This window comes from Taudactylus pleione, unplaced genomic scaffold (assembly GCF_031769625.1).
Source record: "Taudactylus pleione unplaced genomic scaffold, aTauple2 ptg000214l, whole genome shotgun sequence".
Lineage (NCBI taxonomy): Eukaryota > Metazoa > Chordata > Amphibia > Anura > Myobatrachidae > Taudactylus > Taudactylus pleione.
Window position 1 is genome coordinate 15224377 of NW_028284616.1, and position 24133 is coordinate 15248509.

General features: G+C 47.2%; 1 protein-coding gene across 2 annotated transcripts in view; it reads left to right on the top strand.

Moving 5' to 3' along the window:
- The window catches only part of HAUS8 (HAUS augmin like complex subunit 8), a 132981-nt gene that overhangs the window by 80197 nt on the left and 28651 nt on the right, over window positions 1-24133 (top strand). For both annotated transcript variants that reach the window (XM_088478564.1, XM_088478563.1), the window contains one exon: window positions 23020-23161. In XM_088478564.1, the coding sequence (XP_088334690.1) occupies window positions 23020-23161 (142 nt within the window). The remainder of the gene's footprint in view (window positions 1-23019; window positions 23162-24133) is intronic.

Here is a 24133-nt window from a genome sequence, read left to right on the forward strand (position 1 = left end):
TCACTACTAGTTTCAACTATATTTATATGTGGCTTTGAGATACATACAAATAATACCTAGAAAATAGAGGATATTTGGTACTCACCGGTCAACTGTCCATTCAAAGCCTGCACCTATTGAACCCAAGACAGTAAAACAAAAGAATAAGGAAAAAATGACAGACCGATGTTCCAGATGGAGATTATGAATTCTTACCTATCTATACACCCTAAATGTCGCTATTTAGTGTTATAAGTCGCACAAGAAATAATTGCTTTCCATACTTTGATTGTGGTTCCAAAGCACAAAAAGATATTATTCACCAAAAAGCAGATAGTTACACGTTGTGATCTAAACACAATTAGCGCAAACAAATTATACAATCACAAAGTACAGTCGAATACATGCGCATGCGCTCTGGATCCAGATTTCCGGCATCAAAGGTGAAGCCTCCGTCAATAGCAAGAAAATGATGACTAGCTAACAGATTCAGAGAGCCTGCTTATGTACTCTTACAGAGATAGGCAATACAATAGATCAAGTTGGCATAATCCCATTGGTTCTTCTTCCTGGTTCTTCTGTTACGATGCAGTTCATAGGTCAGTTTGTATTGTAATGGTTCAGCCACCACATTTTCCCGCCGAAGAACAAGTCTAAACTGGCTAATTACATTACATTTACAGAGTACATTTCAATGCCTATCTCTCTATGATCCATAACTTGCAGACGCATGTTGCGATTTCCTCGCCGATGGAACCGGAAATCTGCAAATAAACAGTGGTTCAGAATGGCACCAAACACGGTCTGCTTATCATGTACTAAACCTGAGATCTTAAATACAGTCGCTTTATTACATAATTAATAATGAATATAACCTTGGATATTAACCTTAATGCTGGGGAGCCTTTCTATGTAAGTGTGTAAGTATAAGGATATTAAGAAAAGACGCTAGTTAGCGTTGTGCGACTACGTATTTGTGGAGTACACCGTGGTACGTGTTTTGCAGGGTTGTTCATTTTATATGTTTTAGTAAATGTATGTATTTATATAATGAGGACTTTTAACATTGTTCTATTGCTTGGGAATCGCACGACGCTAAATAATAGCATCGCCTTATGTACTGATATTGTGGGATTCGCTAAAATGGCGTTGTGCAGCCATTCGCAAAATGGAGTCTTGTTGCCATTCGCAAAATGGCGTTGTGCAGATTTTAATTTTAACAGTTTCCGTCTCAGCCAATTATCCGGCTTCGACAAGATGCACAACAGTTCAACCAAAGTGCACTGTTTATGCACCAACCCAGACTATTATGGTAACAGGAACCGGTCCTTTAAGACGTATGACATTTGGATGGTAGCCATACCATCTGGCATCTTTTGGCAAGCAAATCAAATGAAGTATATGAACCATGAGAAACTCCCCACTAACGCACCCCAGAGCTGACAACACAAGGAAGGTGGCCACAACCGAGGTCTCAAATGAATGCCTGGTCCTCTGGACAGCTCTGACCTTAAAAGTACAAGACCTGGCGAACAGCACGCATGGCTGATCCTGAAAACCAAAAGGACCTAAGTAGGGCCCACAGAACCACCAGTAGACCCTAGAAAGATAGAAATTGGAGAACGTCCGAAAGACATACCCAAACTGCTGGAACCTAATCTCATGCCCTCTGTCAAAAGGGAGAGATATGGGACTGAAAACCCGGACCTCAAGGAAGCCAATATGAAGCCATGAAACATCATCTTGAAGTCCACCTTAGAATGATTTTTCTGGACAATCCAGCACCTCCAAAGCGACTGGAACACCCTCACTCCCGGAGCTATTCAATTCACCGCAATGTTTACTCAGACAGGAAGCAGTTAAGTCGGAGAATGCCGGTTCTTGCAACTTAACCTCGGTGTTTAGATGCGAGAACCGCCATTCTCCAACTAAAGTGCCAGCCGCAAGCTTTAAACGCCTCGCTAAGCTGGAAAACGGCCTCGCGGCCGGCACTTTAGTCAGATCTCTCCATGAGGCAAAAAAAATCATTAGTCTGACTAAACAGCGCGCTGAATTGAATACCTCTGGGAGCTCCCTTCCAACACTATTCCATTCCCACTGAATTCCCCCATAATTTGTGATTGCAGTCACTTGTGTTGAACTAGTTAATTGAGAGAAGTCTTTCAGTACAGGTGACTGCATTCACAAATTGAGAGAAAAGACCAGAGCATTGTGTACCTGGTGAAAGGGGGTCATGTTAAGGCCCCCATACATCAGAGATTGATTGCAACAATCGTGCAATTTGCAATCGTGTATAAAAATCTTTCCTTTTTCAATCGATTGCAGAATTGCCACAATCAATTGAAAAAGGGAAAGATTTTTATACACAATCGATTACAAATTGCACGATTGCTGCAATCAATCTCTGATGTATGGGGGCCTTAACATGGGGGCTTTTAGACTGAGGGTGTGGGGATTGAGTGCTAGTGCTGCACCTCCACCATCCTGTGGTCTACACAACGCATGGTCTAGCTCAGGTCTGGAGTAAATTTTGTTGGAACCCCATGGCAACTAAATTGTGGGGGCTGCTAATAATAAAATTGTCAGTATGAAATGCGATGTCATTAAAAGGTATTGTGTAAATACTCCAAGCACCACAAATGTGTTAAACACACTGTAGTGCCCCCAGTTCACATAGGCCACAGTGCAGCATGCAGTTGATGTAGTGAAGTGTGTGTGCCCCTGGGAGACCATCCCGGCCACCCTGTTGTGTTAATTCAGCACTGGTCTTGCTGTCCCTAGGGCCAAAATACCCCATAGGCCAGCCGGTCTCTAGAGCAGGGCCATCTACTCAGTAAAGAGGCCCTATCTGAAAACAGGCTCCTTGAGCGGCCACTAAGGCACAGAAATAAAAATGGAAGCTCCTACAATGGGGAAGTATAGAGGGGGAAATATATGAATTTCTACGCTGTGATTGAATTTGAATTACAGAATTTTAAATTCTATTGATGATTATTCATAAATGGCTCTTGGAGTTGTTATACACAAACACTTATAGGTCTGTATTTTAAATTGTTTTCACACAAAATGCTGGTGGAAAAAAATCCAAGCTTATTTCTTTTATCTATCATGACGGATACTCAGTGGCGGCGAGGTTGTTTGCCCTTTTGTTAATGTACTGCTTTGGGAGGTTGATCAAGCTCATCCATGGTGCCACTGCATCTGGGCTGGCAAGATATGTTAAACTGCAGTTTATTGTGTGTTTTGCAAAGTGAGTAGTACAAATGTGGTGTCACACGCCGCCCTGGAGACCCCAGAATCAGACCCCGTCACCTACCTTTGCGGGTGCTGACCCGCGCTGTCTTCCGGCTCCCGCGCTGTGCGCTGCTTCCCTCTCTCTCTGGCCAGTCTCCGCTGTCCTCTGGAAGGTCCCGCTGCTCTGCTGCTCCCACGCTGGCTCCTGCTGGTCGCTGGTCTCCACTGACTTCTGAGAAGCGCTGTCCTCCGGTCTATGGGCACGGCCATCTTGGATTGCCCATGTGACACACTACCACCAATGAGGAGTCTTCTCCTTCTCTCTCAGCCTGTCAGCTCCCAGCGTCCACTATATAAGGTTCCCCAATGCTGACACAAGTTGCCAGTGCAACTAGTTTCCTAGTGAGCTTTCCCACTGTGCTCCAGTCGCTCCACGTAGCTTCCCAGCTACTGACGTCTACCCCACGGCTATCCAGCCGCTCCACGTAGCCACCCAGCTACCAACGTCTACCCACGGCTATCCATCCGCTCCACGTAGCCACCCAGCTACCAACGTCTACCCACAGCTATCCAGCCGCTCCACGTAGCCACCCGTCTACCCACGGCTATCCAGCCGCTCCACGTAGCCACCCAGCTACCAACGGCTATCCAGCCGCTCCACGTAGCCACCCAGCTACCAACGTCTACCCACGGCTATCCAGCCGCTCCACGTAGCCACCCAGCTACCAACGTCTACCCACAGCTATCCAGCCGCTCCACGTAGCCACCCAGCTACCAACGTCTGCCCACGGCTATCCAGCCGCTCCACGTAGCCACCCAGCTACCAACGTCTACCCACGGCTATCCAGCCGCTCCACGTAGCCACCCAGCTACCAACGGCTATCCAGCCGCTCCACGTAGCCACCCAACTACCAACGTCTACCCACGGCTATCCAGCCGCTCCACGTAGCCACCCAGCTACCAACGTCTACCCGCGGCTATCCAGCCGCTCCACGTAGCCACCCAGCTACCAATGTCTACCCACGGCTATCCAGCCGCTCCACGTAGTCACACAGCTACCAACGTCTACCCACGGCTATCCAGCCGCTCCACGTAGCTTCTCAGCTCCTAACGTCCACACAAGGCTATCCAGTCTTTCCAAGTGGCTTCCAAGCTACCACACCACTTCTAGCAGTACTCAAATTCCCTATTAGTTCACTGCTCCCTCTCATGCGGAGGAACTTTATTAAACCAAGTCTCCTCCTGCGGGCGTCTGCGCCAAGTGATACAGGTCCAAGGCCCAGTCCGGGAACACGATTGTGACAGTTTGCACTGGCCAGATGGACTCGGCAAGTGGTCAAGGATCTGGGGTAGATCCCTCGCAGGATGTAGTATCTCATCTGGAAAGACAGGAGACCTCTCAGGCCCAGTTGATCCAGTTCATCCAAGATATGTCGTCATGCTTGGACAACATTCAGTCCTTATTGGCTCATCCCGCTCCCGCTGGCTCCCAAGCCACCTCTCCTGTGGTGTCACCTGCTCCTCCGCTTCTACCTCCTGCTCGTCTTCAGCTTTCCCCTCCGAGCAATTTCGATGGCAACCCCAAATTATGCAGGGGTTTTTTAAACCAATGCGAAATCCAGTTCGAGCTACAATCAGCCAATTTTCCAACAGCCAGAACCAGGGTGGCATATATCATCTCTCTGCTCTCTGGCCAAGCACTCGACTGGGTCTCGCCCCTTTGGGAGAAATCGGATTCTTTGCTCTCCAACTACCCTGAATTTATTTCCACGTTTCGCAAGATCTTTGACGAACCTGGAAGAACCACTTCCGCATCAGCTGATATTCTACGCCTCCGTCAGGGTAGCAGGACCGTCGGTCAATATGTAGTCCAGTTCCAAACTCTGGCCTCAGAACTCAATTGGAACGAGGACGCTCGCATCGCTGCCTTCTGGAGTGGTCTTTCAGAAAGACTCAAAGACGACCTAGCTTCCCGTGACCTTCCAACCAATTTGGATGATATAATTTCCCTTTGCAACAAGGTGGATCTTCGTCACAGGGAGCGTGCCTTGGAAAGAGGCAAACTTGACCGCGGAAGGCCACGTCCAGCTTCCCGTTTACCCTCTCCTCCTATGGGCGAAGAACCCATGCAGGTCAACCGCTCTCGTCTATCGGCTGAGGAACGACAGAAAAGGCAGAGACAGAACCTCTGTATGTACTGCGGATCTCCTCAACACTTAGTTAGATCCTGTCCCATCCGTCCAATTCGTCCGGGAAACGCCTCCTAACTTATGACAGAGAGGTTAAGTTAGGAGTTGCCATTGAATCACATAGGAAGTCTGATTCCACCATCCAGGCTCACTTAAAGCTTCCCCGAGGTTCCAAAGCTGTATTAGCTCTTCTGGATTCTGGAGCAGCAGAGAACTTTGTCACTACGGACTTTGCCCAGAAACCTCAAATCCCCACAGAAGCGTTGCCTCGGGTCATCACTTTAACCGCCATCGATGGTAGTCACATTACTAGTGGAACCATCACCCATCGTACAGCACCACTTAGACTTACCATTGGGGTGCTCCATACCGAACAACTGTCCTTCCTAGTGATTCCCAAAGCCTCTCATTCTTTAGTCCTTGGACTACCCTGGCTACAGAGACATTCACCACAAATTGATTGGACCACCATGCAAATAACCTCTTGGGGTTCCAATTGCTTCAAAGGCTGCCTTCAGCGGGTAGTACCTGTCCGATCTTCTGTCATACAGGGTTCTACTGACCTGCCCAAAGCTTATGGTGGGTTTTTGGATGTCTTCAGCAAACAGAGTGCAGACCTATTACCTCCCCATCGTGATTGGGACTGCCCCATAGATCTGATTCCCAGGAAGAATCCTCCTAGAGGCCGAACCTACCCTCTATCTCTCCCTGAGACTCAAGCTATGTTGGAGTACATTAAAGAGAACTTAAGTAAAGGCTTCATTCGACTCTCCACGTCTCCAGCCGGGGCTGGATTTTTCTTCATAAAAAAGAAAGACGGTGGGCTGTGCCCGTGTATTGACTACCGGGGTCTTAATGAGATAACTATTAAGAATCGCTACCCTCTTCCTCTCATAACAGAGTTGTTCGATAGAGTCAAGGGAGCCACAGTTTTTACCAAACTCGACCTAAGAGGGGCCTATAATTTAATTCGTATCCGTCCAGGCGATGAATGGAAAACGGTCTTCAACACCAGGGATGGGCACTACGAATATCTCGTTATGCCCTTCGGCCTCTGTAATGCTCCAGCCGTCTTCCAGTTTTTCGTCAACAAAATCTTCCGGGATCTTTTGTACAAGAGTGTGGTCGTGTACTTGGACGACCTTTTGATTTTTTTCTCAAGACCTCCAAACTCATCGAGACCAGGTGAAGGAAGTCCTTCTGAGATTGCGGTCCAATCAACTTTTTTGCAAATTAGTGAAGTGTCTGTTTGAAGTCTCAAGTGTACCATTCCTGGGGTACATCATCTCCGGAACAGGCCTTCAAATGGATTCCTCAAAACTACAAGCCATTCTTGATTGGTCTCTTCCTTCCTTAAAATCCATACAAAGGTTCTTAGGATTCGCCAACTATTATCGCAAGTTTGTGAAAGGTTTTTCAACACTGGTAGCTCTTATTACAGCTCTCACCCGTAAGGGAGCAGATCCAACTAAGTGGCCCGTCAAAGCTACCTCGGCATTTCAACTCCATAAGCAAGCCTTCATCTCCGCTCCCATCTTAAAGCAACCGGATTCCACCCGGCCATTTATCCTGGAGGTGGACGCATCCTCCGAAGGTGTCGGTGCTGTGCTTTCCCAGCAGTTTGAAGATGAAAAACTTAATCCCTGTGGTTTCTTTTCACGGAAGTTTTTGCCTGCAGAAAAAAACTACACCATCGGGGATCAAGAGTTACTCGCCATGAAATTAGCCCTCGAAGAATGGTGATATCTTCTAGAAGGAGCCCATTACCCCATTACCATTTTCACAGACCACAAGAACCTGCTTTATCTTAAATCCGCAAATTGCCTGAACCCTCGTCAAGCCCGGTGGGCAATGTTTTTCTCCAGGTTTAACTTCAAACTCTCCTATCGCCCTGGTTCACAAAACCTCAAAGCAGACGCACTCTCCCGTTCTATGACAAGCGACCCTGATCTACCCATGGAACAGCCCCAACCAATCCTGAATCCAGCTTTCTTCGCCTCCACCAAATTATCTTCTATACCCCCGGTTGGGAAGACCTTCATCGCTCCAGAACTCCGCAAAAAGTTGCTGCATTGGGCCCATGCTTCCCGGTTCTCTGGACACTTGGGTATGGATAAAACCCTTGAATTCATCCAGCGGTCCTATTGGTGGCCTTCGATGAAAAAGGACGTCAGGTCTTTTGTATCGTCATGCATCAAATGTGCTCAACACAAAATACCTTGGCAGGTTCCACACGGTCAACTCCAGCCTCTAGCAATTCCATCTAAGCCATGGACTCGCCTCTCTATGGATTTCATCTCTGAGCTTCCTCCATCTCGGGGTCACAACACCATTTGGGTTATCGTGGATCGCTTTTCTAAAATGGCTCATTTTGTACCTCTTACTGGGCTCCCGTCTGCACCTCTACTCGCCCAGAGTTTTATAAAAGAGATCTTCAAGCTCCACGGCCTTCCTCAAGAGATCATCTCAGACAGGGGAGTACAGTTCGTAGCGAAGTTCTGGAGGTCACTCTGCTCAGCCCTTCAAATTAAACTAAAATTTTATACCGCTTATCACCCCCAGACCAATGGTCAGACCGAAAGGGTCAATCAAGACCTGGAACAATTCCTGCGCACTTTTGTCTCCTCCTCCCAAGATGACTGGATTGACCTTCTTCCTTGGGCCGAATTTGCTCACAATAATCATTATCACACGTCCACCAACTCAACTCCTTTTTTTACAGTTTTTGGTCATCATCCTCGAGTGCCAGATTTTCCTCTTCTTCCAACATTAGATGTGCCCGCGGCCAAGATGTCTCTTCAACGGTTCTCCAACATCTGGGAAAAGGTTCGTTCCTCTCTGACTAAAACCTCAGCCCGGTACAAGAGATTTGCTGACCGCCAAAGACGAGCGGTTCCCAATTTCCAACCTGGGGATATGGTCTCGCTCTCTACCCGAAACCTAAGACTCCGAGTTCCCTCAATGAAATTTGCCCCGCGGTACATTGGTCCATTCCCAATCGTCAAAGTCTTGAATCCTTTGGCCTACAAGCTAAAACTTCCTCCTTTTCTTCGCATTCCAAGTTCTTTCCATATTTCTCTTCTAAAACCACTGGTCTTAAACCGATTTCAGAAGGTCCTTCCCAAAGCTTCTAGTGTTCAAACACAACAAGGAGAGGAGTTCGAAGTTGACAGAATCTTAGATTCCCGTTGTCGATATAATCGTCTTCAATACCTCATCGACTGGAAAAATTATGGCCCGGAAGAACGAATCTGGATAAATGCCTCCGATGTCCATGCGCCCGGTCAAAGCGTTCCATATGAAATTTCCTCATAAACCAAGGAAGTGTCCGGTGGCCACTCATGAAGAAGGTGGTACTGTCACACGCCGCCCTGGAGACCCCAGAATCAGACCCTGTCACCTACCTTTGCGGGTACTGACCCGCGCTGTCTTCCGGCTACCGCGCTGCTTCCCTCTTTCTCTGGCCGGTCTCCGCTGTCCTCTGGAAGGTCCCGCTGCTCCCACGCTGGCTCCTGCTGGTCACTGGTCTTCGCTGACTTCTTCTGAGAAGCGCTGTCCTCCGGTCCATGGGCGTGGCCATCTTGGATTGCCCATGTGACACGCTACCACCAATGAGGAGTCTTCTCCTTCTCTCAGCCTGTCAGCTCCCAGCGTCCACTATATAAGGTTCCCCAATGCTGACACAAGTTGCCAGTGCAACTAATTTCCTAGTGAGCTTTCCCACTGTGCTCCAGTCGCTCCACGTAGCTTCCCAGCTACCGACGTCTACCCCACGGCTATCCAGCCGCGCCACGTAGCCACCCAGCTACCAACGTCTACCCACGGCTATCCAGCCGCTCCACGTAGCCACCCAGCTACCAACGTCTACCCACGGCTATCCAGCCGCTCCACGTAGCCACCCAGCTACCAACGTCTACCCACGGCTATCCAGCCGCTCCACGTAGCCACCCAGCTACCAACGTCTACCCACGGCTATCCAGCCGCTCCACGTAGCCACCCAGCTACCAACGTCTACCCACGGCTATCCAGCCGCTCCACGTAGCCACCCAGCTACCAACGTCTACCCACGGCTATCCAGCCGCTCCACGTAGCCACCCAGCTACCAACGTCTACCCACGGCTATCCAGCCGCTCCACATAGCCACCCAGCTACCAACGTCTACCAACGGCTATCCAGCCGCTACACGTAGCCACCCAGCTACCAACGTCTACCCACGGCTATCCAGCCGCTCCACGTAGCCACCCAGCTACCAACGTCTACCCACGGCTATCCAGCCGCTCCACGTAGCCACCCAGCTACCAACGTCTACCCACGGCTATCCAGCCGCTCCACGTAGCCACCCAGCTACCAACGTCTACCCATGGCTATCCAGCCGCTCCACGTAGCTTCTCAGCTCCTAACGTCCACACAAGGCTATCCAGTCTTTCCAAGTGGCTTCCAAGCTACCACACCACTTCTAGCAGTACTCAAATTCCCTATTAGTTCACTGCTCCCTCTCATGCGGAGGAACTTTATTAAACCAAGTCTCCTCCTGCGGGCGTCTGCGCCAAGTGATACAGGTCCAAGGCCCAGTCCGGGAACACAGTCTTTAAATCCCACGATTGTGACATGTGGTTTGCAAATATGAGTAGTACAAATGTGGTTTGCAAATATGAGTAGCACAAAAATGGGTATTAACCTATAAAACTCGTGCACAGCAGACTGAATGGGACTAAATCAAGGTTAACGAAACACATTAAATCTACATTACTAAACACAAGTCATTTGGTTCTTTCCATGAGTGTTATTGTATAGTGACACTTGTGTATCTTCCTTCTCATATAATCCTGGGAATGCTACTATATGTCTGTGGTAAATGTTTGACCACTTCTACTTTTTCTTAGCACCTGTGCTATTTAATAAAGTATATAAAAAGAACAGAGATTCAACAGCTCCCATGCGTTTTACTTACAAGGGCATTGCTCTGCCCGGTGGGTTGATCGATGTGGTCTGGTGTGCGGATGCATGTATGCCCACCAGTCTGTACCCATGCCGGAGGCAAGTGGCTCCTGTGTGTAATTGTCAGCGGGGTCTTCAGCTTGCAGAACCATGGTTCCGCTCTGGATGGTATCGATCTGACCTGGAGGTAATATACTTGACACCATTAACACCAGAATACGGTGACCAACACTGTCTTATTAACTGCTGATCTTCAATACAGCCCTTTCATAAAGAGGACTTCCTAAATAGAACACAAGTCTGGGGCCCTCACAATTTATAGCTATTACAGGAGATTGGGACTTTCAAACAATACAAAATGTACGGCAGTTCAGTTAGTGAGCAGGTTATAATAGATATATATTGTAAATTAGGTGCACCTTTATACAGTATATGCTGTTAGATTCAGTGTAAATCACTTACAATTATTGTAACTTCTATTGCTATGACTGCAGTCAGTGTGTTTTTGCATCCATTGTGTGAATAAATGTAACTTTTTGACAGCTCAAAGGATATTTATTTCTACAAAAAAATTTTAATTCATTTATAGCGGAGACTCTAATTTACATTTACTATTTAATAAAGGATGGGGTTGTGAGTGTACACATGAAGTCTAAAAGCCTTAGCAGTCTTTTTTTTTAGCTGCGCTAATTAATGGGGACCCAAAGTAGCAATTAAATTGTTTTTGGGAGCCCATTAATTATCGCGCTTGTGGCGTCCATTTAGACTGGTTTTAGCCACGTAAAACAGCGAAACCTGTTTTAAGTCTTGTTTAGGGTGCCCAAACAGCAGTTTGTGCACCCAAACCACGGAGTTATCGCACATTTCTGCTTGCCACCTCAGGAGGTGGCAAGCAGAAATGCCGGTGGCTATCGCGCCTGAACAGAGCAACAATTGCTTTGCTCCATCATGCGCCCACCACTGACAATTGCCGGAACTTGAACTGCTTTAAAATTTGCGTCTAGGGAAATATGTTCTTTCATAACTATTTTGTAAGGCTCTAGAATAGATCTTACAAACTCTAGGTAGGGCAAGTACCTGAGATTTTACCTTATGTTTTTTGGTGATGACTATTTAATTTTTTTGTCTTCTGTGTGACCTAATTCAGGAAGACCTCTGTACATTGCTGTTTGAGTAAGCTTGATACAGTGCAACAGTCTTGTTAGTGTTTGATAAGGGCAATACAAATGAGTGATGCAAGAAAGAAATGGTTTTATATTGTGTAGATAATTAGACTATACTATGCAATGACAGCCATTCACTCTTACCCCATGATACATTTTGATTTATTTAGCACTATATGGGAGGGGATATTCACGCACACTATATATTGCCAATTGATAGGAGCAAATTTGCCACCTATGGGCCTAATTCAGATGTACACTAATCACACAGCCGCTGTGTCTGTGTACACAGCCCCTGTGTGATAATATGCTAGATGCAGCATCGGATCATTTGCGTGAATATTGGTCATCTGAGTAATCCCCAGGTTACTCGCTGTTGAAGCCAGGGAAGCTGCATCCAAGGACACGGCCACTGACTTCAGTTTGCTCACAAAATGGGGATGACACGCCGCCGTTTTCTGCAAAACTGTCTGTTGTTGCCCCCAAATGGCCACAGGCTGTTAATTAGGCTGCGGAGTCCAGGGCACTGCGAGCGTTCTCGCAAAAAGAGATCTGCGCAGTGCTTCATTTGTGCATGCATAGATCTCACACCTTCGGAGATGTATGTAAACCAGTGGTTCCCAAACTGGGTATCATGGCACCCTGGGGTGCCCCAGGGCACTTGCAGGGGTGCCACAGGTTGGTGGTACAGGACCAAATCAATTTATTTATGATCAGTTTGATAGGCAATTCCTATGTTGGTGACTGCCAATGCTAAAATCTGTGGACAAACAGAAGCGCATCCCTGTCCACCTCTAAATACTGTAACTGCTGTAACTGAACTTAAGGATGACATGATTTTATAATTTTTGCTGAAATTATCACTGTGATCACTACAAAACTTTTGTCTTAGGGGTGCCATAAAAAAAATGCTGACACTCCTGGGCGCTGTGGTTTGGGAACCACTGCTGTAAACCATTGGGTTTGCATACTTCTCTGAATTAGATCCTATAACACAGGACTGAAATAGGTGTAGTAGATTTTCATGTGTCTTTACTCAGCTTCTCCTTAGCACAGTGGATCCCAAACTTTATTGAATCCCGGCACCCTAGAGTATCAGCATTTTCCTATTCAGGGTTCATAGGCTCCACTGGGAGTCCTTGGGGTATAGGTGATGCAGAGTCATCCGGGCACCTTACACAGCAAAGTTTTCACCCAGGATATACTTAGGTCTCCCTCCATACCCGGGCTATAGGCACCTCAGTTTCGTTGGGTGCCCGGCTGGAGTCGGGTCACTGCTACACCAGGGTACGGATCCGGGGATCTCGGCAGGCCTCTGGGGTCTTGGCCAGCAGGGACCCCGGAGGATCCCTGGACTGCGGCCGTGCTCTACGGAGACCAAGGTAAGCGACGGGTCACCACGGTGGTGACCCGCTGAGACGCAGTCCAGCATGTGGAGCCAGGCACTGAGTCCTGCGCTTCCACTAGGCCACCAGGGACAGCGGGTTGGAGTGATGCGGTAAATGGTCCAGCATCCCTGTTCAACAGCCGGCTCCTCCTCGCTGCACAGTGCGCCTTTCCACCGCAGTCTGGCTGGGCTGTGGCAGCTCTCCTCTGGATCTGCCCCCTCAGGATCTTCGGCGGCCATTTTCTCCTTGGCTGCGTCTCAGATCATATGGGAAGGTTTCTGGATTGCACACCCTGAATATATATAATGGGAGGTGCTACCTGATGAGACTAATTGCAGGCACAAAAACAGACAAATCTCAGGTGCACAACTCCAAATTATTAATAATATATAAATGCAATACAATTTTGCAATCAATAGGGGTTTATAGCATAATCTTGGCCAAGGTTATGGGCCTACCCACCATATCCAGGTAACCTCTGTAGGGTAGGTCCCTAACATACTACGATTCAAATCCAGAGCGCAGGACACCCTAAACTAGCCCAGCTAAGCCGCTCCAGGGCACCGCCATTGTAAGAAAAGTGCAGTGTGAAACAGGGCCGGACTGGGACTAAAAATAGGCCCTGGCTTTTTAAGAGCACACAGGCCCACTTTGCGTTAGCACCATGCTCCTGGCATAGACCCCTCCCCTTACTATTCCTGACCCCTCCCATTTCTTAGTCTATGCTCCTACAAATATAATTAATATTAGAACAACATACAAGTATACATACAACAGAGCACATCCTGCAGGGGATTCATACATGTGCCATAGTCAAAAATTTGGTATCGTGTTGGTTCTGTAAAGCTGTGTACACACCTATATCTATATCTGTGTACACACCTATATCTATCCCATCCATGTGGTGGGAAGGAAAATCTGGGATTGTATGGGATCAATAACAGAAATTTGCTCCCAGATGCTGGAAAATGGACCAGATAATGCTCAAAATAAGCATAAGGGAGTCGGCAATCAAGTGTTAGATGCCCTTATGAGGAGTAAGGAGCAGAAGAAAATATTAGGAGTAGCACATGAGGAAACAGGGCCCTGCTCATGAGAGCTTACAATTTAAAGAAATTACACCACACAGTAGTGACCCTTCATCACAATACACTGCACAGTAGTATCCCTTATTCACATTACGTCACATAGTAGTGCCCCATAGTCACGTAATGTCACACAGTAGTGTCCCTTAGTCACATTACACCATATGATAGTGTCCCTTCATCACACTACACTGCACAGTAGTGTCCCTTATTCACGTTAAGTCACATGGTAGTGCCTTTTTCCACGTTACATCAGTGTCCCTTTTTCATGTTACGTCACACAGTAGTGTCTCTTATTCACATTACACCACACAGAGCCCATTCACGTTATGCCACTCAGTAGTAGTGCCCCTTATACATTATGCTACACAGTAATGCCCCTTATACATTATGACACACAAAATAATGCCCCTTATAACACATTATGCCACACATAGTAATACCCTGGCGTCCGCAGATGGTGTCTGTCAGCAGATCATGAGGTGTCTGCGATGGCATCCAGTCAGCTTCCCGCCCACCCCTGCCGCGCTATTCATCCCTGGGCCGGCTTCATCATGACATCACCCCAACCGCAAGTGACACTTCAGTGACTCCACCCTGACCTCAGCACGGTGCTGCTGGGCAGTGCTGCAGGCAGCTCACAGGAGCTATCAAAATGCCATCCATTCATACCAGATTACTCCCGGGCCCCGCCCGCACCGCACATCTCATCCCCGACCATGTCATAACGTCATTACACGGCCTGTATGTAATGACTTCACTACATAACGACGTGGCCACACTCTGTGCCGGCCCGAGGGTAATTTTTTTGGTAAGCGAATATTGATGTTCCTTAATGGAATAAACATTATACACAGATAAAGATAAATGAGGCCTATTTATTATTACAAATTATAGTACAAAGCGTGGAAAATAATGTAAAAAATTATTATCCCTGCTGCGATGTGCTCCTCGATTGAGATACACTATATAGTGCATCACCCATATACAGTAGATTGTATAAAAACAACAAATAAAACATTATGAATCTTTGCACATAAAATATAAATATTATAAACAATATTTGTATACAACTATTATAACAATATGGATCTGCAGGTGTGAAATAGCAACATACTAAAAGGAATAGAGGGAGACAGGAAAGAGGAAAGGAGGGAGCCAGGAGAAAAAGAGAGGAGGAATTCGGGGAGCAGGTGAGAGAGAAAAGGAAAGATGGGATCCAACATAGGAGAATGAGAGAGAGAAAGAAAATGAAACGGGAGAGCCGAGAGAGAAGGAAACGGGAGAGGAGAGAGAGAAGGAAATAGGAGAGAGAGAGAGAGAAGGAAACGGGAAAGGAGAGAGAGAGAAGGAAACGGGAGAGGAGAGAGAGAAGGAAACGGGAGAGGAATGAGAGAAAAGGTCAATGGGGAGGGGAGAGAGAGAGACGGAAACGGGAGAGGGGAGAGAGAGAGAAGGAAACGGGAGAGGAGAGAGAGAAAGAATAGGGAGAGCCCTGAGAGAGGGGAGGAATATGGAAAGCCCCGACAGAGAAAGAAGGAATAGGGAGAGCCCCAAGAGAGCGAGAGAAGGAAGAGAGAGAGAATAGGGAGAGTCCCAAGAAAGAGAATAAATAGGGAGAGCCCCGAGGTGACATATGAGAAAAAGGGGAAGGAGAGACATAGGAGAAAAAGGGGAAACCGGGAGAAAGAGAGAAGGAATAGGGGAAGCCGGGAGAGACATAGGAGAAAGAGGGTAAGCTGAGAGAGAAGGAATAGGGGAAGCCGGGAGAGAGAGCGGAGGAATAGGGGAAGCTGGGAGAGAGGAGGAATAGGAGAAGCCGGGAGAGAGAGCGGAGGAATAGGGGAAGCCGGGAGAGAGGAGGAATAGGAGAAGCCGGGAGAGAGACGGGAGGAATAGGGGAAGCCGGGAGAGAGCGCGGAGGAATAGGGGAAGCCGGGAGAGAGAGCGGAGGAAAAGGGGAAGCCGGGAGAGAGAGTGGAGGAATAGGGGAAAACGAGAGAGAAGAAAAAAAAATAATATATATATGACTATGAGGGAAGCCGGGAGAGACATAGGAAGAAGAGGGGAAGCTGGGAGAGAGAGAGAAGGAACAGGGGAAGCCGGGAGAGACATAGGAGAAAGAGGGGGACCCGCTAGAGCAGTGTTGGCTAACCTTGACACTCCAGCTGTTATGGAACTACATAACAAAGCATGCACTGCTACAGTTTTGCTATTAGGGCATGCTAAAACTGTGGCAGGGCATGCTGGGATATATAGTTCCACAACAGCTGGAGTGTCAAGGTTAGCCAACACTGCGCTAGAGAGAGAGAGGAGGAATAGGGGGGAGATGGGAAATAGAGGGTAGGAATAAGGGAGACAAGATGAATAAGGGCAGACGGCAGAGTTTAGGTATAGGGGGAGATGAGAGGAAAATAGGGGAAACAGAAAAGAGAGAGAGAGAGAAGATATCAGGGGAGATGGAAGCAAGAGTAAGAGGAGGAGGAGAAATTAGGTGAGATGAGAGAGAGAAGGAAACTAATGGGGGAGATGGTAGAGCCAGAGAGAGATACCTCATGTAATTTTGGAGTGTGCAGATTAAGTTTTAAACGGTCCCCATATGCAGTCCTCTGTGAAGCTGCGTCCTGCTGCACTTCTGCTGTCGCTGATGCCCGGGTTTAATAACTCTACCATTTCTTTAACGGCACTATAACACGGAAGTGTGGCATCTCTGAATGGTGTGCACTTCGTCTCAGCTCCTCGTATGGCTCCACCGGCTCCCGACCAGCAGACTGTCAATATAGCACGCCGCTCACCCTCCCACTCAGATTGACAATGCCCCCATTGCCAAGGGCTTGGATGCTGGCCGCGTCATGACGCAATGACGTGGCCGCGCATTAGTGAAATTCCTTGCTGAGCATGGCGACGCCCGGGAGGTTGTACTGCCGGGTAAGCCTGCACTCAGCCAAACCGGCCCATTTGGCCATCAGCCCTTCTGGCATTTGCCAGAAGTGCCCGATGGCCAGTCCGGCCGTGGTGTGAAAGATAGTTAGGAGCAGCTACTGCTGCATATAAAGAATGAAAAAAAAAGTGAGGTAAATATATAATAAACAAACAGTGAAGGGTTAAAATGTGTCATAAAAGAAAAATGTGTTATAATGCGGTGCCCTGAAACAGATCAACAAAGGCAATCCAGGGGGCCCCATGCCCCAAAAATGAACTAAAGTTGCACTACAGTATATACGTCTCAGATCACACAGGCAGTGCGGAGCCCGGGTCCCCCTACATACCTCTCCTTCATGTGGCCAGTGTATGTAGCACTATATCGTACCTTACACTGAGTCTGTGTAGTTAATTAGTAGTTCCATTAAGTGCAAGTGTTGTTTATTCTGCATTGTACAGTATGTGACTTTATGCTAGCGCTGTCTGTCTGAGTTTCTTTTTCCTCTGTCAGCCATTTTACTTTCCCTGTGTCTTATTTTCTCACTGAGCCCTAATACAAGTGTTGTCAGGGTGCATCATTAGCCTCACAGTTTATTGTCCTGTGTGGTGGGTCATATACAGTATATTAATATCCTCTCCACCATGTCTGGTAGTGAGGATGATATGCCAAATTTGGCTCCTGGCCTGCTGTCATGTCAAAAGTGTGCAGTGGGATTACGTGTGGCAGACATGGTCCTTGAAGGATTATATTTGAGGCGCTATGCCCCTCCAGGTCCCTCTACTGTATCAGCCACTCCGCAGGAGCCTGCTTGGGCGTGCTTTGCACAAGCACTTACGGCCATTGCGGGACGTCTCGCAGTCCCCCCTGTGTTTCCCCTGCTGGGGTTCTCACAGCAGCAGTTCTTGCCCCCTCAGAACCTGCTTCAGCTGGCTGCATCCTTGCAGGTTGTATCTCAACCTCCTTGGGTTAATGTGCTTCCTTCTATGGTGCAGATTCAGACAGAGGTGCGGCAGGGGGAGGCACCCCAGATTAGACCGGCTAAAAGAATTTTGCCGTCATCTCAATCTATTCAATATGATGACGATGACATGTCGTCTGATGAGGGGGTGCTTCTGGATGACACTGACTCCGAATCCTCTACACGAAAGGTGGAGCTTAAGTCAAAAATGTATATTCCGGGTCTGATACAAGCTGTCCGTGCAGCTTTGGTCATAGAGGAGGACGAACCTTCAGCACCCGTCCAAATATGCCTATTTCAAGGACATGAAGGTGACCACTGCCATATTTCCTTTGTCTGACCAGCTGGTAGACCACCTGTAGGTGGCGTGGAAAACACCTGGAAAGCGTTACCAGACGAAAAAACGCCTGGCTTACGCTTATCCTTTTGCTGAGGACTATTTTACCAAATGGGAAACTACGCCAGCGGTGGATTCTCATGTGACGCGCTTGGTTAACACCGCGACCCTCCCTATGCCATACATGTAGTCCTTAAAGGATACTACAGATAGGAAGGTGGAGGTTTACCTGAAATCGATTTACTCCCTTTCAGGTGTTGCTTGCAGACCGGCCATGGCTATCTGCTGGGTAGCTAGAGCTATGGAATGTTGGATGAACACCCTGGAAGGGTCCTTGTCCTTGGATGCTACCAGAGAGCAGTTGAATCTAGTGGGCAACCTCTGAGATTCAGCCACCTATATAAACTAGGCTGCCTTGGATGTCAGCTTATTGAATGCCAGGATTTCCACTGCGGCTATTGCGACTTCTTCCATTCGCCCAGTACTGGTGTCAGACTACCACAGACACCTGGGTAAGAGAAGTGGTCTCTCACGGATACGCCCTCTCCTTCCGCAGAAGACCTCCCCATCAGTTCTTCTGCACAGGCCTGTAAAACAAGGACAAGGCCTTAGCAATTCAAGAGGCAGTACAATCCTAGCTCAGGCAGGGGTCATTGTATCGGTCGTTATCCTAGAGGGGAACGGGTTATTATTCCAGCCTTTTTCTGGTTCAAAAACCAAACTGATCCCACCGACCTATCCTCAATCTCAAGTCCCTGAACAAATTCCTCAGGATACCTCGGTTCAGGATGGAAACCCTACGCTCTATTATACTGGCTATGGAACCTGGGGATGTTATGGTTTCACTGGATATTCGGATGCATACCTGCATATTCCGATTACTTCGGCGCTCGAGCGTTTTCTCAGGTTTGCTGTACTACAGCAACATTTCCAGTTTCGGTCTCTAGCGTTTGGCCTTTCTACTGCACCTCGGGTGTTTACCAAAATTATGGCGGTAATGGCAGCCCATCTGCGGCTGCAGGGGGTCCGCCTGTTACCATACCTGGACAACCTCTTATTGCTGGCAGGGTCTCCAGAGGTAATTCACCACCACCTACAGCTGACAATATCTGTGGTACAGATGCACTGGTGGCTGATGAATTGGACGAAGTCCCCCTTGACTCCATCCCAGAGGATGCTCCATCTGGGAGCTCTGTTGAATTCACAACAGCAGCGGATCTTTCTGACTGCGGGAAAGATCTCCACTTTGCAGACACGACAACGCAGATGCCTCCACAGTCGCCGAGTGTCCATCCACTCGGCAATGCAGTTACTGGGATCCATGGTATCGATTTTTGACATGGTGGAATATGCAGAGTTTCGTTCTTGGCCTCTACAGAAATTGAGCCTCTCCAGATGGGACGGATTACCCCATCAGATAAAGGCACAAACGATGGTGCTCTCTCCGAAGGTGCATCTGCCTCTGGTTTGGTGGCAGCAGATGGATCACCTCACCAGGGGGCACCCCTTTTGGATTCTGGACTGGGTCCTCCTGACGACGGACGCCAGTCTCCGGGGTTGGGGCGCAGTGACAGGTCCACACTCAGGGTATATGGACAGCAGAGGAGTCTGCCCTGCCAATCAATATATTGGAACTTCAGGCGGTCTTCAGGGCCCTGCAACAGGTCAGACTCCTACTTCGCGGATTGCCTGTGCAAGTTCAGTCAGACAACGCCACCACCATGGCTTACATCAACCATCAAGGAGGAACTCGAAGTCAGGCGGCAATGACAGAGGTGTCACGCATTCTGACATGGGCGGAAGGTCATCTCCCAGCCATATCGGCAGTGTTCATCCCAGGAGTTCTCAATTGGGAAACGGACTTCCTCATCCGTCACGACGTGCATCCCGGGGAATGGTCTCTTCACCAAGAAGTCTTTCAGCTTCTAGTGGACAAGTGAGGCCTTCCGGAAGTGGACCTCATGGCCTCCCGACACAATCACAAACGGTCAGTGTACAGGTCCAGGACAAGAGACACCAGGACTCTCTTGGTAGAAGTTCTGTCAGTCAAGAGGTCCTTCCAGTTTGCATACCTGTTCCCTCCAATCTCCCTTCTTCCTCGAATACTTTGGAAGTTCAAACAAGAATGAGGCACTCTCCTCCTGGGGACTCCAGCGTGGCCCAGACGTCACTGGTACTCAGATCTCGTCTCTCCATCGACACGCTGTTGCCTCAACGGTCGGACCTTTTGTCTCAGGGTCCTTGCTTTTACCCGGACCTGGGTCGTCTGCCTTTGACGGCGTGGCTCTTGAGACATCCATCCTGAGTTCCAAGGGTTTTTCCGGCTTTGTGGTTAACACCATGCTCAGAGCATGAAAACCTGCCTCTGCTAGGATTTACCACAGGGTGTGGCATACCTACTTTGAATGGTGTCGTCCCACAGGTTTGCCTCGCTGAAGGTGCATGTATCTGCCCTTTCAGTGTGGTTTCAGTGACGGATTGCTCGTCTTCATGCTATTCGCACTTTCCTACAGGGTGTCCTTCACATTCAGCCTCCCTTTGTCAATCCTGTGGCTCTTTGGGATTTGGCTGTGGTCCTTAGGACCCGCCAGGGCCCTCCATTTGAACCCCTGGACTCGGTGGATCTTAAATGGCTTACAGCTAAGACGGTTTTTCTTCTGGCTATCGCTTTTACCAGACGAGTGTCAGATTTGGGGGCTCTCTCTTGCCGTTCCCCATTTCTAGTTTTTCACCAGGACAGGGCGGATTCTCCTTTCTACACAGGAGCGTCCCCACCCTTAAAGGGATTGCTTTGGGACATCCCCAAGGTCTCCCTGTGGAGCCTATGGATCCTGAAGAGGAAAATGAGAGATATGGTAAGAACTTACCTTTGTTTTTCTCTCTTTCTTCGAAGTCCATAGGCACCCGCCCAGACGCTCCTGTGCTTCAGCTGGGCTTCACTCTGGTTACCGGTTTTCCGTTTCCTTCTGTGTGAGAATGTGATTCTTGAGTGTTCCAGACTTTCTTCTCTCTCTTTTATCCTCCTCCAGCCTTTGTTTTGCTATGAAACTGAGGTTCCTCTGGCCCGATGGCGGGGTATGGAGGGAGACCAAAGTGCATCCGAGGAGAAAAATTTACTGCGTAAGGTGCCCGGATGACTCTGCATCACCTATACCCCAAGGTCTCCCTGTGGACCCTATGGACTTCAAGAAAAGAGCGATAACAAAGGTAATTTATTACCATATCTCTTTTTTTTTTTAACGCCACCCGAAGTCAAAAGTTTCTTATTGACAAATTTTGCAAAAATTATGACCTTTAATTCAGTTGTACTTACCTGTTATCCTTAGGATCAGTTATGTGGTGGTGGCCAGGGTTGCACTTCTGTTTGTTTGTACGAATATTTTATGATTGGCAGCCACTAGTATTGGTTTTGTCTATCACATTGCCCAATAAATAATTTGATTTGGTTCTGGAGCACCAACCCATGGCATCCCTGCAAGTGCCCCAAGGAAACCCAGGGTGCACAGTATGCAATTTGGGAATTAAAACCTTAATATAATATGACAATAAACAATAAGCAGCACTGAGGCCTCTGCACTAAAGGCCTGATTCTGAGTCCTAATACAGCTGCATTTTTGTGACCGTATGAGCATTTCAGAGTTTTACGCATCTCGGCCACTTCTCTGCAGCCCCTGGGCGGCAACAATGCGGATGCACGCAAGAGTTGTGCGTATGCAGAGTGGATGCCACATTCATTCGCATCACCTGCAGCTTGCATGTGGTAGGTGTAAGTGCAAATGATAGTGTTGATGACTGATCTCATTGATGGAGGAGTGAGGCAGTGTGATTCCATAGATGCATGCGACTATGTGCACTTTAGCATTTCCTTACTTTGTGACTCAGAATCCAGCCCTAATGGAGCGTACACACGGTCAGATTTGTCAGACTTGTCAGATTTGTCAGATGAACGACTGAACGATTTTACCAAAGTTCTGAACGATTTGAACGATTGAACGATTTTTGACTGCATTAAAATGAATGGAATCGTCCAAGTCTGACTGCAAACCCATCAGATGTCAGATATCGTTATCTGACAAACGGGAACGCGCATCGTTGATCGTCCATCGTTCAGGCATGTCAGATATGAACGATTTTCCTTCAGATATGAACGACTGAACGATTTTTAAATCGTTATCGTCCATATCTGAAGAAAAAATCTGATCGTGTGTATGCACCATAAGTCTTAATAAGTACATTTTAGGAGTAGGTTTACTTCATCATGGTCCCAGAACATGAAGCCTTGCCATGATTGTGTCATGTAGAATGGGATACTTTGAACTGCTAAACCTTGTGACGGAGGGCACCAGCTTTCTTCTACAGATGGAGCCCTGAGCATAGCTAATGCTACCCCTCAAGGGCTGACAGCTGTTTTGCAGTGATTAAGTTGCTTTGTCAGTGTAGTCAGGATGTGAATTCCTGACCACTATGAATACTCAGCACAAGTTGTATAACTGCTGTTTATATGTATTATAGTTGAGCAGCCCTTCATATTTTTGTCCTGAGGTCACTGCTTCATCTTTGAAGAAAGTAACACAACTGTCTTGTCTTTACCTATTTATTTCCTTTATTGTTTGGGTGGGTATTCCAGTAAAAGTTGCCTGCAGCATTTTCATTGCTAATGGGCTTTGATGGGACACAATTTAATACATATTAAGTATATCTGCCTTTTTAAATGAACTTATGCTGTATGTTTTGCCTTAGTCATTTTATGGTAATGTCATTGTTTTGTTTGTGTATTTTGATGTATTGGTATTCACTCTCTGTTCTGGTGTTCCATTCATCTCAGGCTGAAACTCTGGCGCCCTCTTCTGCAGCCATGAAGCAATTCAAAGACAACTACACATCTTTTGCCACAGCTGTGGACTGCACAAGGCATCAACTGCCTATAAAAGATATCCATTTTGTTGGCACCCGACAGAAATACCTGGGTATTCAGAATTAACATGGCTCGTTTCTTTGCCGCCTTTCTTTTCCTGTTTTTTTTTATTTTTATATTTTTTTATTATTCCTGCACCGATCTTTCTTTCTCTGCCTAATTCACTTTTCATCTGACCTAATAACCAGTGCACAGACTACAGCCACAGCAGCAATATCAGTCTGTCTTCTATTTCTGGCAAAATAATGAAGCTTTATGTCTTCCAGTTGCAATTAGCCCCCTGCATGGCAAGTGCTTTTTTTTTTTCTCGCTTTTTTTTTTGTTTTGTTTTATGGCATTTTGGACTTGAAACAAAAAGGCTGTGTACTTTAATTTGTTGCCTTTCTGCCTGAATGAAGCTGTTAGAAGTTTTGAAATTCTGGGCATAACTTTGCACAGTCCTGTCTCCCACACTTTGTACACAGCACTGAGAAACTTCTTTCATGCTGAAGTATTGTGCAACACTGCTGTCTTTGCAAGTTATTCACATATTCCGCACCTAGTTCTTAGCAGAAGCAAAAACTGTTTATTATTTTTAGTATTTTAATATTACCTAACAATGTAATGTTAGAGTATATAAAGTGTCACCTTGTTACCTGAGCAACACATCATACAACAGATAATGTCAGTCATCCAAGTGATCAGTGGTTTACCCTAAGAAAACATTAGAACATTGCTTTCCTCTGTCCTTTTTTATTACATAGTACATAAGGCACTCTGTTTTTATGTAACCCAGGAATAATTGCCTTTACTGTAAGAGAGGAAATGCATTAAAACCCACATTCTTATATACTGGAACCTGCAGTTAATATTTAGATGGCTGTGCAAAAGGAACAACTTATTTAATAATGTTCTATAAAATAGCTTCAATAGTGTGATGCCTATTGTGTGACCCTTTGTTTCAGTACGTTGTATACGGTGTACATACACACTTATGATATTGAGTCACATTTTCTTTTCTTTTTACATCTCTATACTATAATGT